The sequence below is a fragment of the Salvelinus namaycush genome, chromosome 41, assembly GCF_016432855.1.
Source record: "Salvelinus namaycush isolate Seneca chromosome 41, SaNama_1.0, whole genome shotgun sequence".
In the NCBI taxonomy this organism is placed as follows: Eukaryota; Metazoa; Chordata; class Actinopteri; order Salmoniformes; family Salmonidae; genus Salvelinus; species Salvelinus namaycush.
This window is the reverse complement of record NC_052347.1, coordinates 13,634,794-13,649,006: the sequence shown is the minus strand read 5'-3', so window position 1 is coordinate 13,649,006 and position 14,213 is coordinate 13,634,794. Positions and strand designations below refer to the sequence as shown.

Genomic DNA, 14,213 nt, shown 5'->3' with positions numbered 1-14,213 from the left:
TGAGGTGCACCCATGACCAGCTCTGAAACCAGATTGCATAGCGGAGAAGGTATGGTGGGATTCGAAATGGACGGTAATCTGTTTGTTGACTTGGCTTTCGAAGACCTTAGAAAGGCAGGGTAGGATAGATATAGGTCGGTAGCAGTTTGGGTCAAAAGTGTCCCCCCCTTTGAAGAGGGGGATGACCGCAGCTGCTTTCCAATCTTTGGGAATCTCAGACGACACGAAAGAGAGGTTGAACAGGCTAGTAATAGGGGTTGCAACAATTTCGGCAGATAATTTTAGAAAGAAAGGGTCCAGATTGTTTAGCCCGGCTGATTTGTAGGGGTCCAGATTTTGCAGCTCTTTCGGGACATCAGCTGACTGGATTTGGGAGAAGGAGAAATGGGGAAGGCTTGGGCGAGTTGCTGTGGGGGGTGCAGTGCTGTTAACCGGGGTAGGGGTAGCCAGGTGGAAAGCATGGCCAGCCGTAGAAAAATGCTTATTGAAATTCTCAATTATAGTGGATGTATCGGTGGTGACAGTGTTCCCTGTCCTCAGCGCAATGGGCAGCTGGGAGGAGGTGTTCTTATTCTCCATGGACTTTACAGTGTCCCAGAACTTTTTTGAGTTTGTTGCAGGAAGCAAATTTCTGCTTGAAAAAGCTAGCCTTGGCTTTTCTAACTGCCTGTGTATATTGGTTTCTAGCTTCCCTGAAAAGTTGCATATCACGGGGGCTGTTCGATGCTAATGCAGAACGCCATAGGATGTTTTTGTGTTGGTTAAGAGCAGTCAGGTCTGGAGAGAACCAAGGGCTATATCTGTTCCTGGTTCTAAATTTCTTGAATGGGGCATGCTAATTTAAGATGGTGAGGAAGGCATTTAAAAAAATAAATAACCAGGCATCCTCTACTGACGGGATGAGATCAATATCCTTCCAGGATACCCCGGCCAGGTCGATTAGAAAGGCCTGCTCGCTGAAGTGTTTCAGGGAGCGTTTGACAGTGATGAGTGGAGGAGGTTTGACCGCTGACCCATTACGGATGCATGCAATGACGCAGTGATCGCTGAGATCTTGGTTGAAAACAGCAGAGGTGTATTTAGAGGGCAAGTTGGTTAGGATGAGGGTGCCCTATGAGGGTACCTGTGTTTACGGCTTTGGGGTGGTACCTGGTAGGTTCATTGATACATTTGTGTGAGATTGAGGGCATCAAGCTTAGATTGTAGGATGGCTGGGGTGTTAAGCATGTTCCAGTTTAGGTCGCCTAGCAGCACGAGCTCTGAAGATAGAACGGGGGCAATCAGTTCACATATGGTGTCCAGAGCACAGCTGGGGGCAGAGGGTGGTCTATAGCAGGCGGCAACGGTGAGAGACTTGTTTTTAGAGAGGTGGATTTTTAAAAGTAGAACTTCAATTTGCTTGGGTACAGACCTGGATTGTAGAACAGAACTCTGCAGGCTATCTTTGCAGTAGATTGCAACACCGCCCCCTTTGGCCGTTCTATCTTGTCTGAAAATGTTGTAGTTAGGAATGGAGATTTCAGAATTTTTAGTGGTCTTCCTAAGCCAGGATTCAGACACGGCTAGAACATCCGGGTTGGCAGAGTGTGCTAAAGCAGTGAATAAAACAAACTTAGGGAGGAGGCTTCTAATGTTAACATGCATGGAACCAAGGCTATTACGGTTACAGAAGTCAGAGAGGGCCTGGGGAATAGGTGTGGAGCTAGGAACTACAGGGCCTGGATTCACCTCTATATCACCATAGGAACAGAGGAGGAGTAGGATAAGGGTACGGCTAAAAGCTATGAGAATTGGTCATCTAGAACGTCCAGAACAGAGAGTAAAAGAAGGTTACTGGGGGCGATAAAATAGCTTCAAGGTATAATGTACAGACAAAGGTATGGTAGGATGTGAATAGAGTGGAGGTAAACCTAGGTATTGAGTGATGATGAGAGAGATATTGTCTCTAGAAATATAATTGAAACCAGGTGATGTCATCGCATGTGTGGGTGGTGGAACTGAAAGGTTGGATATGGTATAGTGAGCAGGGCTAGAGGCTCTACAGTGAAATAAGCAAATAAACACTAACCAGAACAGCAATGGACAAGGCATATTGACATTAAGGAGAGGCATGCTTAGTCGAGTGATCATAAGGGTCCAGTGAGTAGTGAGGTTGGTTGGGGTAACTGCGATTCAGACAGCTAGCCGGGCCATCGGTAGCAAGCTAGCATAGGATGGAGGTCTGTTTTTAGCCACCTCGTGCGTTTCCGACGGTAGATTAGTGGGGTTCCGTGTGGTAGAGGGGATCAATCCAATTGGCAAAATAGATATATTTATAGTGACCCAAGAAAAATTGTCCGATAGACCTATTCAGATAGCAGCCGATAAGACAGCTAACGATTAGCGGGCCGCAGATGGGCGTTCAGGTAATGTCGCGACAGAGGGGCCAGTTGGATAACTCCCTCGGGCAGATAACGTCGGTAGTTCAGTCGTGAAGGCCCGGTGGGGCTCTGCATCGGCAGTAAAACGGGTCCGGATAGGTGATTGTAGCCCAGGAGTGGCTGATGGAACTCTTCAGCTGGCTAGCTCCGGAATAATTGATGTTTGCTCCGGGATCGACGTAAGCCAATAGTCACACGGATAGCAGCTAGCTAGCTGCGAGATCCAGGTGTAAATGTCCAGAGCCTGCGGTTGAAATCCGGGGATATGGGGAGAAAAATAGATCCGGTCCGGTATGTTCTGGTCTGAGTCGTGTTGTACAAAACTGGCGATAGCTTTTCGAGCTAGATAGCTGATGACCACAAACCGTGGTTAGCTGAATACTAACGTTAGCCAGTAAACTGGCTAGCTTCTATTGTGGATTTCAGATTTGAGGTAAATAATACTTCTTCTTTTTTAAATTGGTGAGGTGGGTTGCAGGAGAGTGTTTTGAAGTTGAGTTTTTGGAAAAGAAAATATATAAAAGATATGCGAAGAAAGATGTAAATGTATATATACACGGGACAAGACGAGGACAAAGGACGTCTGACTGCTATGCCATCTTGGATATAACCTTTAAAGATTATGTGTATTAAAAATCTTTGTCCTATCTTAATGTTAACATACTTTACTAACCTTTTGTTTGGGAGCTTTGATGCAGCCATCGTCTTCTTATGGTGCAACCAGGAAGTAAACAGCTCTGGTCATGTGACAATTTACACGAAACATGTGACACTACACATCTTTCGTTGAGACCCTTTATTATTTCAATATTTGATGGAAATGTATTGATACATCATTACGTAAAATTGTCTGAGCCTTATAACTGAAAGTTTTTTTGCGGTCACTATTGTGACTAATGGGATTAAATAGGTTTAGGGCGGTAGGTTACCGTGGTAACGTGGCTACTCAAGTCTTGTCATGTGTGTCTGTGAGAGATTTGGGATTTGATTAGAGTGCCTGTTTACTATCAGTTGAAGCAGCAGACTCAAACTAACGTCGAAAAAAATGTAAATAGCCAAGAAAGATGAGGACAAAGTCTCACTTTGTAGACTTTCAAGTAAATTAGACCGATTTTATGTCTGTGCACAGTGGCTTCAGCGCTTCACTCAGTGCGCACAGCTCTGCTGCCAGTCACTGTTGCTGCGGGAGGTGGGATATATAGGATTTGTATCTTGTACTGAAATTTGTTTTTCAGTACATCAAATGTGAATCATCTTTCAGATAATCCATTGAAAGTTGTGTGTGTTATGGTCTTTGTTGCATGGCTTCTTATCCACAGAGGGCCAGTGTGGGTTCAGGTTTGTGTTCTAACCAAGCAATAACATACATGATTCAACTAATCATGTCTTGATTGAAGTCTATGATTAGTTGAATCGGGTGTGTACTGGTCGGCAAGAACAAAAAACTAAGTCCATTGATCTCTGTGGATATGACATCCCCCCCCTGTTATGAGTGCTACTTTCATGATGAATAATAATGATCAGTTTATTTTTATAAATTTGGGGGAGATTATATTAATCTAAATAAAATTGATTATTTAAGAGGTGGGCTTATTTGGAACAACCATGGGCTTAAAGGGTACCCTCTGTAAACTCTGTACCCATTAAGCTTAGTCGGAACTTTTCACACATTCTATCAAATATTTTTGTCTTCTTAAAACATGTAAGTAAAGTTATCAAACTTTGTTTGTGAGGTCTTTCATTTTATATTAAAATAAATTTAAAAATTTGAGCAGTAAATGTTACAAATGTCTAAACTCCTACTGAACACCCCACCGTACTGACAAATTCTCTAAAATGACTTTGGGGGGGGGGGGGGGGGGATTATGGTAGAGAAAATAACATTAAATTCTCTGGCAACAGCTCTGTTGTACATTCCTGCAGTCCGCTTGCCAATTGCACATTCCCTTAACTTGAGACATCTGTGGCATTGTTGTGTGACTAAACTGCACATTTTAGAGTGGCCATTTATTGTCCCCCAGCACAAGGTGCACCTGTGTAATGATAATGATGTTTAATCAGCTTCTTGTTATGTCACAACTGTCAGGTGGATGGATTATCTTGGCAAAGTAGAAATGCTCACTAACAGGGATGTAAACAAATTTGTGCACAACATTTGAGAGAAATACACCTTTTGCGCGTTTGGAATATTTCCTGGATCTTTTATTTCAGCTCAGTAGGACCAACACTTTACATGTTGCGTTTGATTTTGTTCAGTATAGATTTTGATGGTACACTTACCCTATTTGTGCAGTATCCTTTTGCAACCACGCCAGGTTTTCAATCACTGCAGGTGACCATTGCTCCGGCGGCATCTGTGTCTCTCTGCCGCTTGGGAAAGCCTGGTTCTTTAACATGGCCCTAGTGATATTGGGGACTGGCTGTGGTGCTCCCACTACTGGTTATCACTCTCTGCATTAGACCATCCATTCCCTTGATCCGTCTTTGTCTATCCCACCAATTACTCCTGTCCAATTGGCGTACGTGATCCACCCTGGGTAGGCACCTCCTTTGGAGATTGTTAACCCTGCCTCCAATTTATTACCCACCAGTGTCAGAGACACGTTGTGTTTCTCAAACCCCATTTTGCGATATACTCCAAAAACCCTCCAACAGAACACCTCTCAAGTGGTGCTTCGGGCTCCCACGGCTTCGGCTGTTGGTAGGAGAGGGGCCTCCCACTGGTTCGTTTGGGTCTCCTCCATCACTGGATAACTGTGCCCCTGCACATCGCTGCACGTGGGGTGTCTCCCTGAGTGATCCTGCCAGTAGCATATTCCTCTCAAAGATTAAGACATGCCAGGCTTAGTACACACAGCCGGTACAGTGAAACTGCCAATGGCTCATTTAAATCAGTTCCTTTGATCGCTCCAACGTTACTTGGATAACTGTTCTACAGCTAATACATGCCAACGAGTGCTGACCGTTGGGGATGTGTGTATTTATCAGACCTAAAATCCATGCAGGTACTCTAAGGCTTTTAGTGACTCTATAACCTCGATCGGTGGCGTGCCCTTTGTGGCGCTGACATCTAATTTGATTGTGTGCCCTATCAATTTCCGATGGTACTTTCTGTGCATACCATGGTGATCATGGGTAACGTGGAATCAGAGTTAGATTCCGGCTCGGAGCCTAAGAAACGGCTTCCACATCCAAGGAAGGAAACAGGCTCACAAATTACCCACTCCCGACTCGGGGAGCTAGTGATGAAAAATAGCAGTGCAGGACTTTTTCGAGGTCCTGTAATTGTTATGAGTACATTTTAAATACTTTAATGAGGATCCGTTACTGATGTTTAGAAGTTGCATTTTAGAGCGGTCAGAAACTTCATAGTTTCAATAATTACTTTTTAACCGTAACATTGTTGTTGTGTATTGTCCATCGGTGGGACGTCATGTTCTATAGAGTTACACCAATAAAAAATTGATTTTCTTGAACAAAATGTAAAATAATTGTTGAAGCAGCTAACATTATCATAGTACACAAGTAAAGTAATTGCTTTTTATCTAGGTTTTTGTCAAATTACAATTTTACTCAAAATGTAACGGGGAGACACTTGGTTATCATCATTATACAAGTAAATGTGTTTTTCAACTCTGATTACTGATTTAAAAACTAAGTAACTGATAATTAGTAAAAATTATTTTCTTGTCTATTTGAGAATCATTAAACCGTCATATTAGTATTACTTATGTCACACCAGAGGACAAACTCAAGGCACTAATGCATGAAATGTTTCATTAAATTGGATACAAATTTAAAATAAAAAGTGGCCACAGAACATTTTGAATTGTTTAGATATACGCTTTTGCAACTATATCTTTTTTTACTTTCAATTTTGAATAAATAATTTGTTCACTTTTGTTTTGGCCCTATGGCAACTATCCACATGCAATACAGTAGCTTCAGCCAACGCTAGATGTTAATGTGCCTGCATTTCATCTCCCGGTATGTATTCACAGACCAGACCATGAAATATGGAACTTTTGGACCATCCTTATAGTAGAAGTGGTGTAAGTAATAACACATTTGGGAGCCTGCTATAGTGAGTCAAAATAGCTTTAGATTGCTTTTCCATAGTGGCATTTATATCTGTGTGTGTGTGTGTGTGTGTGTGTGTGTGTGTGTGTGTGTGTGTGTGTGTGTGTGTGTGTGAGAGAGAGAGACGCAACCAGTCTGGCTCCACATGGCCTGGCTGCTCTTTCCGTGCCTGCTTTAATTGCTCTGCCGGCACCTTTATCAGACAGGGAGCTGTAGGCGGGGGCCGGCCGATAGAGGGCACAAATGCAAAGAAGCCTTGGTAATTTTATTATTGATTTTCACTTTCATGCAAAGGAGCCAAGATGTCATCTCTCTGGCTGCTCTGGTTAATAATTAACCGGAGAGAGCGCTTTCTCTCTCTCGCTCTCTCTTTGCCCCCTGCTGCTACAGCTGCCATTGGCCCAGCCAGGGCTGCTATCACAGACCTTGCTGGGAGTGAGACAGGCTCTGCTTCAACAGCACAGCATGCAATCCCCACTCCTCAACTCCTGTGCCCTCACTGTACACAACGCCCACGGTTCTGGTTCTCCTACCTGCAGTATTAATCGGTTGACTGGGGCAGAGGCTTTATCTGAAATACTGTATAATCTCTTAGGACTGTAACAGTGGGAGATGACCATGTGTCGTCCCTGATTGTGAGGGAGCAGATGTCTGTTTGCCTCATGCTGGGCCGGCTGTGTTCTCTCCCCTGACCCTGTGTGTGTGTGTGTGTGTGTGTGTGTGTGTGTGTGTGTGTGTGTGTGTGTGTGTGTGTGTGTGTGTGTGTGTGTGTGTGTGTGTGTGTGTGTGTGTGTGTGTGTGTGTGTGTGTGTGTGTGTGGTGCTGTCCCTCCCTCCAGGTGGTTCTTTGGCAAGATCCCCCGTGCCAAGGCAGAGGAGATGTTGAACAAACAGAGGCACGACGGGGCCTTCCTCATCCGAGAGAGTGAGAGTGCGCCAGGGGACTTCTCCCTCTCTGTCAAGTAAATGAACACACACACGAAAGGTTTAGAAGCCCTGCTCTACATATGTTGGGGCGAGGGACTGCTCTGCGCACCGTACAATGTATTGGATAACAGACACAAACATTTGCTATGTTTCTCTTCTTTCTCTTCCTGTGTTTAAATACACTACAGCACTAGCTGCTTTCTTTTTTACCCAGTGTTCTGTGCTGCCCCCTGGTGTCTATGAGCATTAACTCCAGCTCACTCAGTCATTTTACAGCAGGATTTCAGCTCTCTCTTTCCAGCTTGCACAATACTGACGCAAACTCTTTGATTTCCCAAGTCTGTTTCCACTCTGCTTTACTTAAAAAGGCTCAATTCAGCAGCCCTCACTGTCATGTTGCTGTAGTGTCTGTCTATGTAAATTAGATAGACAATTCAAGATAATTAAAGTGATCACTATGTGACTTCAGCTGTCTATTGCCCTCTGAGTACAGAACAAGGAGTTTGTCTTAGTAGAGACTAATCCCCCTGATGGCTGTGGAAGAGGCTGGTTTTATATCTGTCTGCAGCGTTACCATCCATGGGGTCATGACCTGTGTTCACACTGTTATAGAGACAGTCTGTCTTCCTAATGTGTTGCTAAGAGAACATGTCCACATGTATTTCCTTTGGCCGTTGGGATCTCTTTTCTCTGTTCTGTTTCAGCAGTTCTTTTTCTGTTGTCTGTCTGCTGCTGGCCAGCTACCCATGGTTCTCTTCCTCTGTCCCCCGTCTCCTCAGGTTTGGAAATGACGTTCAGCACTTCAAAGTCCTGCGTGATGGGGCAGGAAAGTACTTCCTGTGGGTGGTAAAGTTCAACTCGCTCAACGAGCTGGTGGACTACCACCGCTCCACCTCTGTATCCCGCAACCAGCAGATCTTCCTGCGTGACATTGAGCAGGTCTCCCAGGTGAGCACACATCCCCCTTAACCTTCATCTCTGGCTCTTTACCAGTGTGGCTTTGTAGGACACTTAATGGTCACAACAACAAACTAGGTTATTAGTGTAAAATAATAGCTTTGAGGGAGACCGATTGGCCCCAGAGTTGCTGACTCAATCCCTCATCCTGCTGGCCTAACCTTTGGATGTCATGGCATTGGCTCAGTTCACCAACGAGTCACGGTTGGTTCAGAAAACACAATCAGGGAAGAACCGAGGCTTTATCCTTTTGAAAGACTGTGTTAACATGTCTGGGACTCATGGATTTGTTTTGCTCTCTTTCTCTCTCCCGGCCCACAGAATCCCACATATGTACAGGCGCTCTTTGACTTTGACCCCCAGGAGGATGGCGAGCTGGGCTTCCGACGCGGAGACTTCATCCAGGTCCTGGACAACTCTGACCCTAACTGGTGGAAGGGAGGATGCCACGGGCTGACGGGCATGTTCCCCCGCAACTACGTCACACCAGTCAACCGGAACATGTAAACAAACACACAAACATCAACAACCACCCCATACCCCCCCGTCAACCCATCAAGAAGATATCAGGAACAGAGAGGGAGAAGGCAACAAGGAATGAAAAATAGAGGATTAGTTCTGTGGACTGCATCACCTTGTCGGTGGCAGCTGAGCAAAGCCAACTTTTAACACTGAGAATGTTCGCCTCTATAGTGAACGCTTCAGTCAGAACTGAACTGTCATTGAGGAAAAAACACAGAGAAACTAAGCATAGTGCACCAAAAGTGAAGATAATGAGAATGATTCTATACCTAGACTCCCACAGCTGCTTCTGTCCTCTACTTCTTCACATTCTGCGTTTCTTTTCCTTTTTTGCTGCATGTTTTAATCACCTAAATGAAATACCAATAAATCCTAACGCTGTTTTAAATAAAAACACATGTACAAATATTTTTTTAAATGATTGAAAAAATACAGATGTTTTCTGCAGAAAGTTACCAAGTCCAAGATCATTGGCATGTGAGCATTGTACATCAGCCCAGGGCTGTATAAATAAATCACCTACAGTATAGAGAGAATCCATTTTTTAAGAATATATATTTGTATGTGTTTTACCAGTCATCACAAATTGTATTGTTTTTTTCCATTTGTAAATTATGTTAAAAAATGTTAGTCTGGAATAGTAGCTCTGGGATAAACTGAATTATCAGTATAATTTTTCCTGGATTATTTGAGGGCTCCCAGTTAAAATGGCATGATATTTAAAACATGAAATAATTTCCTTGTCTAATAAATGAGAGAATAATCTGTTATTTCTAACAAAACCAATCGTGTCAGGAAGCTAACGCCGGGCAGCGAGTTAGAGCCATGTATGCTGCATGAGCTGTTGTATTATGATACCCTGTAAAAGGCCAGCCACCTTTTGAAGCCAATGTATTTATTGCAGCCATTTTACTCTTGGGCCGTGAATGTAGCTGACTGAGTCCATAGACATTGACATGAGGGAAGCAAGGTCGGAGAACTGAACTACACAACTGCAAGGGATTTCTGAGAAGTGCTGAATTAGTAATGGTGTCAATATAAGATTATATAGAGAGATGTATGAAAAATATGCATCAAACACACACGCGCATACATTAACAATCCCCTCCTTGTTAGACTCACACATGACAAGTAGGTGAGTTGGATAATCACATGATGGCGTGATAAACAGTTTTGAGAAAATTGTGTCTTTTATGCTAAAAGTTGAGAGATCAGCTTGACCAATGTTGTTTTTCTCTGTCTGTGGTGTGTCAAGCACTTTTTATGTTAAGCATTTGATTTCTGGTCTGGTGTGTTTTTTTCTGTGTGTGTTTAGTTTCTTTGTTCTCTCTGGATAGTGCCTTTCTCTCTGGTGTTTCAGTGTCTCCGACCTGCTGCTTTGAGCCCCTTTGTGGGGCCCGTCAATCCTGCAGTGAGAAACCATGTACATAATCCAACCTGTCCCATCAACCCCACATCTCCCTCCCTCATTGTGCCCTTCTTTTATGGAACTTTTCTTATTTAAGTGTATCTTGCCTTCTCTTCCCTATTGATACTGTTTTTTTTGCCTCTTTTTTTTTTTTTTTTAATTTAATTTAATTTTTAAATAAAAATGCAATTCTACAAATAAACAAAGAGATACCATGTGGTGTGGTCCATAGATAGTCACATACAGTTATTTTTTTATCTTGTGATTCAACAAACCTTTTGATGGCTAAATTCATCTGTCTAAAAATGTATAGAAATGAATAGCCCATTACCTGGCTTTGCATCTGACAACCTGTAGGGGCTGGGACATGCAGTGTTCAGCCATGAATCACAAATAAATACCTATATTGACACATCAGGCTCCCCTACGTGTCCAATGCCAAGTTCCTGTCCCTCTGGGTGCAATGAACAAGCTTCATTTGAAGAGGAAGCTGATGGCTTGGCGTCTTTAAGCACAGCCTTCGGTACTAGGGGTTGCTGCCCGGTGAAAATGTACACATTGCATTACCCTTGTTCTGTTGGACTGTCTGCTTTTGTGTTCTGTTATTTTTAGCCCTTAAACACGTCCAACCAATCTGGCCACTTTCTGACTATGTTGCGTCACATGCAGGCAGCCTTTCCACTGACGGACTCTTTAACAAAACAGCGGACTGGGAACATTAAGTGCTCAGTCCATGGAATTCATTGTAGTCCATCCTCAGTCCATGGAATTCATTGTAGTCTGAGGATGTCATGTACTGTAAGAAGTCTCATCAGGTCTGGAGTCTAGAGACATGTAAGTGAGCAGCATAAATATAAACAGCCATATTTGATGACGTCCCGGATAGCCAGGGAACTTCACAAGCATTTACCAAAACCTGTCTTCTCCAAAAATGTGTCAGACAATTTCCCAGGGTCCCTATCTCCCACCATTTGAGGATCAATTAAATTATCAATTGTCTGTCAAATTTTCCACTAAGGGACTTGCTGGCTTTGAAACCATGGAAACACATTTTTTATAGATCTTGATGCAATTCACTGCGTGTTATTGCATGATTGTGTTTACATAAATTATTAATTGTTTGCAAAGATGCAACGTACAGTTTATCTCTCTGCTTAGCGTGGTGTGTGTGTGTGCGCGTCAGTTTATCCATTCGGAGGTGTGGGTGTGTGTGCAGAGAAATACATATTTGTATTCTCCTTCAGACATCTAGAGACATTGACACACACAGTGAAATAACACTGAACTTCCCATGTCATACTTCCTGGGGCCTATTTCATTTGTGGAAATACGTGTTGGGCCTATGTTTTTGACACCACTGGAGCATCTTTTTTACTGTGTTCAATGTAGGGGTTTGGCAGGTGGAGGGACTGATTGGATGCTCAGGTTAAACTACAGCAGTAATACACTACACAAGCCTCAATTGTAGTATGGAGATTAAATTAAACCTGAGGGCCCTGGGCACCAAACATTTTCCAACATCCCTGACTCCTGTTCAGAGGATCAAGACAATAGATTCACATTACTGTCGTCTCTTGGATTAAAAGTCAAAAGGTAGTGAGTAAGTTAAACACCCATGTGGGAGGCATCCTATCACTCACCCTGGGCCACACCAGTTCATGATCCACTATTGGAAGGTAGTATTCGAAGGCAAAACCTTCTAGATCTTCCCACTGCTATTCTTTATGCTGTCATCATATTCAAATAGGAATAAAGACACCACTGATGTTCACCCGCTTACTGAACCTCATGCAAATAGTCTGTGAAATGCAAGCATTGGATTCTTTGTACTCCAGTCACCCCGTTACTTATCAGACTGAGATATCTCAATGGTGTACTTTTACACTACCACCATGACACTGTCAAAATGTCTCACTACAACCCAGACTGTCAGATCAACCATGCCAAAACATGTTTGTTCTACAATGCCTTTAATGGGTACACATAGTTGCCAATAGGAAAACTAATCTGTTGTACCCACTACATTACATCAAATACAGACGCAATTAAAAGGTCTGTGGTAAAGATGATCATCCTTGTATGACTGCAATCCCTGCCTTAAAACAGACATGTTTATTCTGGTATACATAGTGCATTATCGCCACCTCCTGGCAGCTATCATCATCTGAAATTAATTTGTTTTCCTCATGCCACCATTCGGTTCGACCACTGCATAGCGCTATAATAATGTTAATATTTTCCCCGTTTTCAATTTATTAGATATAAAAGTATGCATATGTCAATGTTTTCAAAGCTTCTTTTAAAAAATAACGTTAAAATACATTTTGTAAAAGTACATCACTACGATAATGAGGTGTAGTTTTTGCGTCCTTATATGTCCGTTGCGAGAATCATTCGAGATTAATTTGTAAATGCTGCCTTTTCCTGTATGAACGAACTGCATTTGTACTCCAATTATGACCAGACCACAAGACTGGACAGTGTACTGTATTGGCTTTTAGCAGCAACCTACAAAAAAATTGCCCGTTGTCGGCAGGATTCGAACCTGCGCGGGAAGATCCCAATGGATTTCTAGTCCATCGCCTTAACCACTCGGCCACGACAACTTCATAATAAAGCTTTAAAAAATGTTTGTAATCTATATAACAACGCGTAACAAGTTCTTGTTGAAAGTGTTACAATGAAATGTAGTTTCCGCTTAATAATTTGTATCGTAATGTAATTTATTTGATAGTAATGTTTTTAATAAAGTGGTATGATGTTGTCGTGGCCGAGTGGTTAAGGCGATGGACTAGAAATCCATTGGGATCTTCCCGCGCAGGTTCGAATCCTGCCGACAACGAACAGTTTTTTTGTAGGTTGCTGCTAAAAGCAACATCAGCCTGAACGTGACGATGAGGAAATGTCCACTTTTGGAGACATTGTAACACATACATACAGTAACGTTACAATCAATGATGTATATACATGGTGTTATGATCTATATTGTTATATAGAGTACCAGTCAAAAGTGGACACACCTACTAATTCAAGGATTTTTCTTAATTTTTTTACTATTTTCTACATTGTAGAATAATAGTGAACACATCAAAACTATGAAATAACACACATGTAAACATGTAATAACCCAAAAATTTGTTCAACAAATCTAAATATATTTCTTATTTGAGATTCTTCAAAATAGCCACCCTTTGCCTCCTTGATGACAGCTTTGCACACTCTTGGCGTTCTCTCAACCAGCTTCTTGAGGAATGCTTTTCCAACAATCTTGAAGTTCCCACATATGCTGAGCACTTGTTGGCTGCTTTTCCTTGTCTCTGCAGTCCAACTCATCCCAAACCATCTCAATTGGGTTGAGGTCGGGATATAGTGGAGGCCAGGTCATCTGATGCAGCACTCTCACTCTTGGTCAAATAGCCCTGACACAGCCTGGAGGTGTGTTTTGGGTCATTGTCCTGTTGAAAAACAAATGATAGTCCCACTAAGCGCAAACCAGATGGGATGGCGTATCGCTGCAGAATGCTGTGGTAGACATGCTGGTTAAGTGTGCCTTGAATGCTAAATAAATCACAGACAGTATCATCAGCAAAGCACCCCAACACCATCATACCCCTTCCTCAATGCTTCACAGTGGGAACTACACATGCGGAGATCATCCATTCACATATTCTGAATCTCACAAAGACACGGCGGTTGGAACCAAAAATCTCAAATTTGGACTGATCGGACCAAAGGACAGGTTTCCACCAGTCTAATGTCCAATGCTTGTGTTTCTTTGTCCAAGCAAGTTTCTTATTATTATTGGTGTCCTTAAGTAGTGCTGTCTTTGCAACAATTCGACAATGAAGGCCAGTTGATGCTGAGATGTGTCTGTTACTTGAACTCTGTGAAGCATTTATT

The 14,213-nt window shown here is 42.7% G+C and overlaps 1 protein-coding gene and 2 non-coding genes across 3 annotated transcripts in view; 2 read left to right on the top strand and 1 right to left on the bottom strand.

Moving 5' to 3' along the window:
* Positions 1–9,316, top strand: part of LOC120033929 (growth factor receptor-bound protein 2) — a 52,154-nt gene extending 42,838 nt beyond the window's left edge. The window contains exons 4-6 of the mRNA XM_038980333.1: positions 7,339–7,461; positions 8,206–8,374; positions 8,705–9,316. Coding sequence (XP_038836261.1) covers positions 7,339–7,461; positions 8,206–8,374; positions 8,705–8,890 — 478 coding nt within the window. The 3' untranslated portion in view covers positions 8,891–9,316. The remainder of the gene's footprint in view (positions 1–7,338; positions 7,462–8,205; positions 8,375–8,704) is intronic.
* A 3,521-nt stretch (positions 9,317–12,837) lies between these two features.
* On the bottom strand, positions 12,838–12,919 carry trnas-aga. The gene has a single exon. It is a non-coding gene; the product is annotated as a tRNA-Ser (tRNA).
* A 154-nt stretch (positions 12,920–13,073) lies between these two features.
* trnas-aga lies at positions 13,074–13,155 on the top strand. The gene has a single exon. It is a non-coding gene; the product is annotated as a tRNA-Ser (tRNA).
* Positions 13,156–14,213: the final 1,058 nt, after the last annotated feature.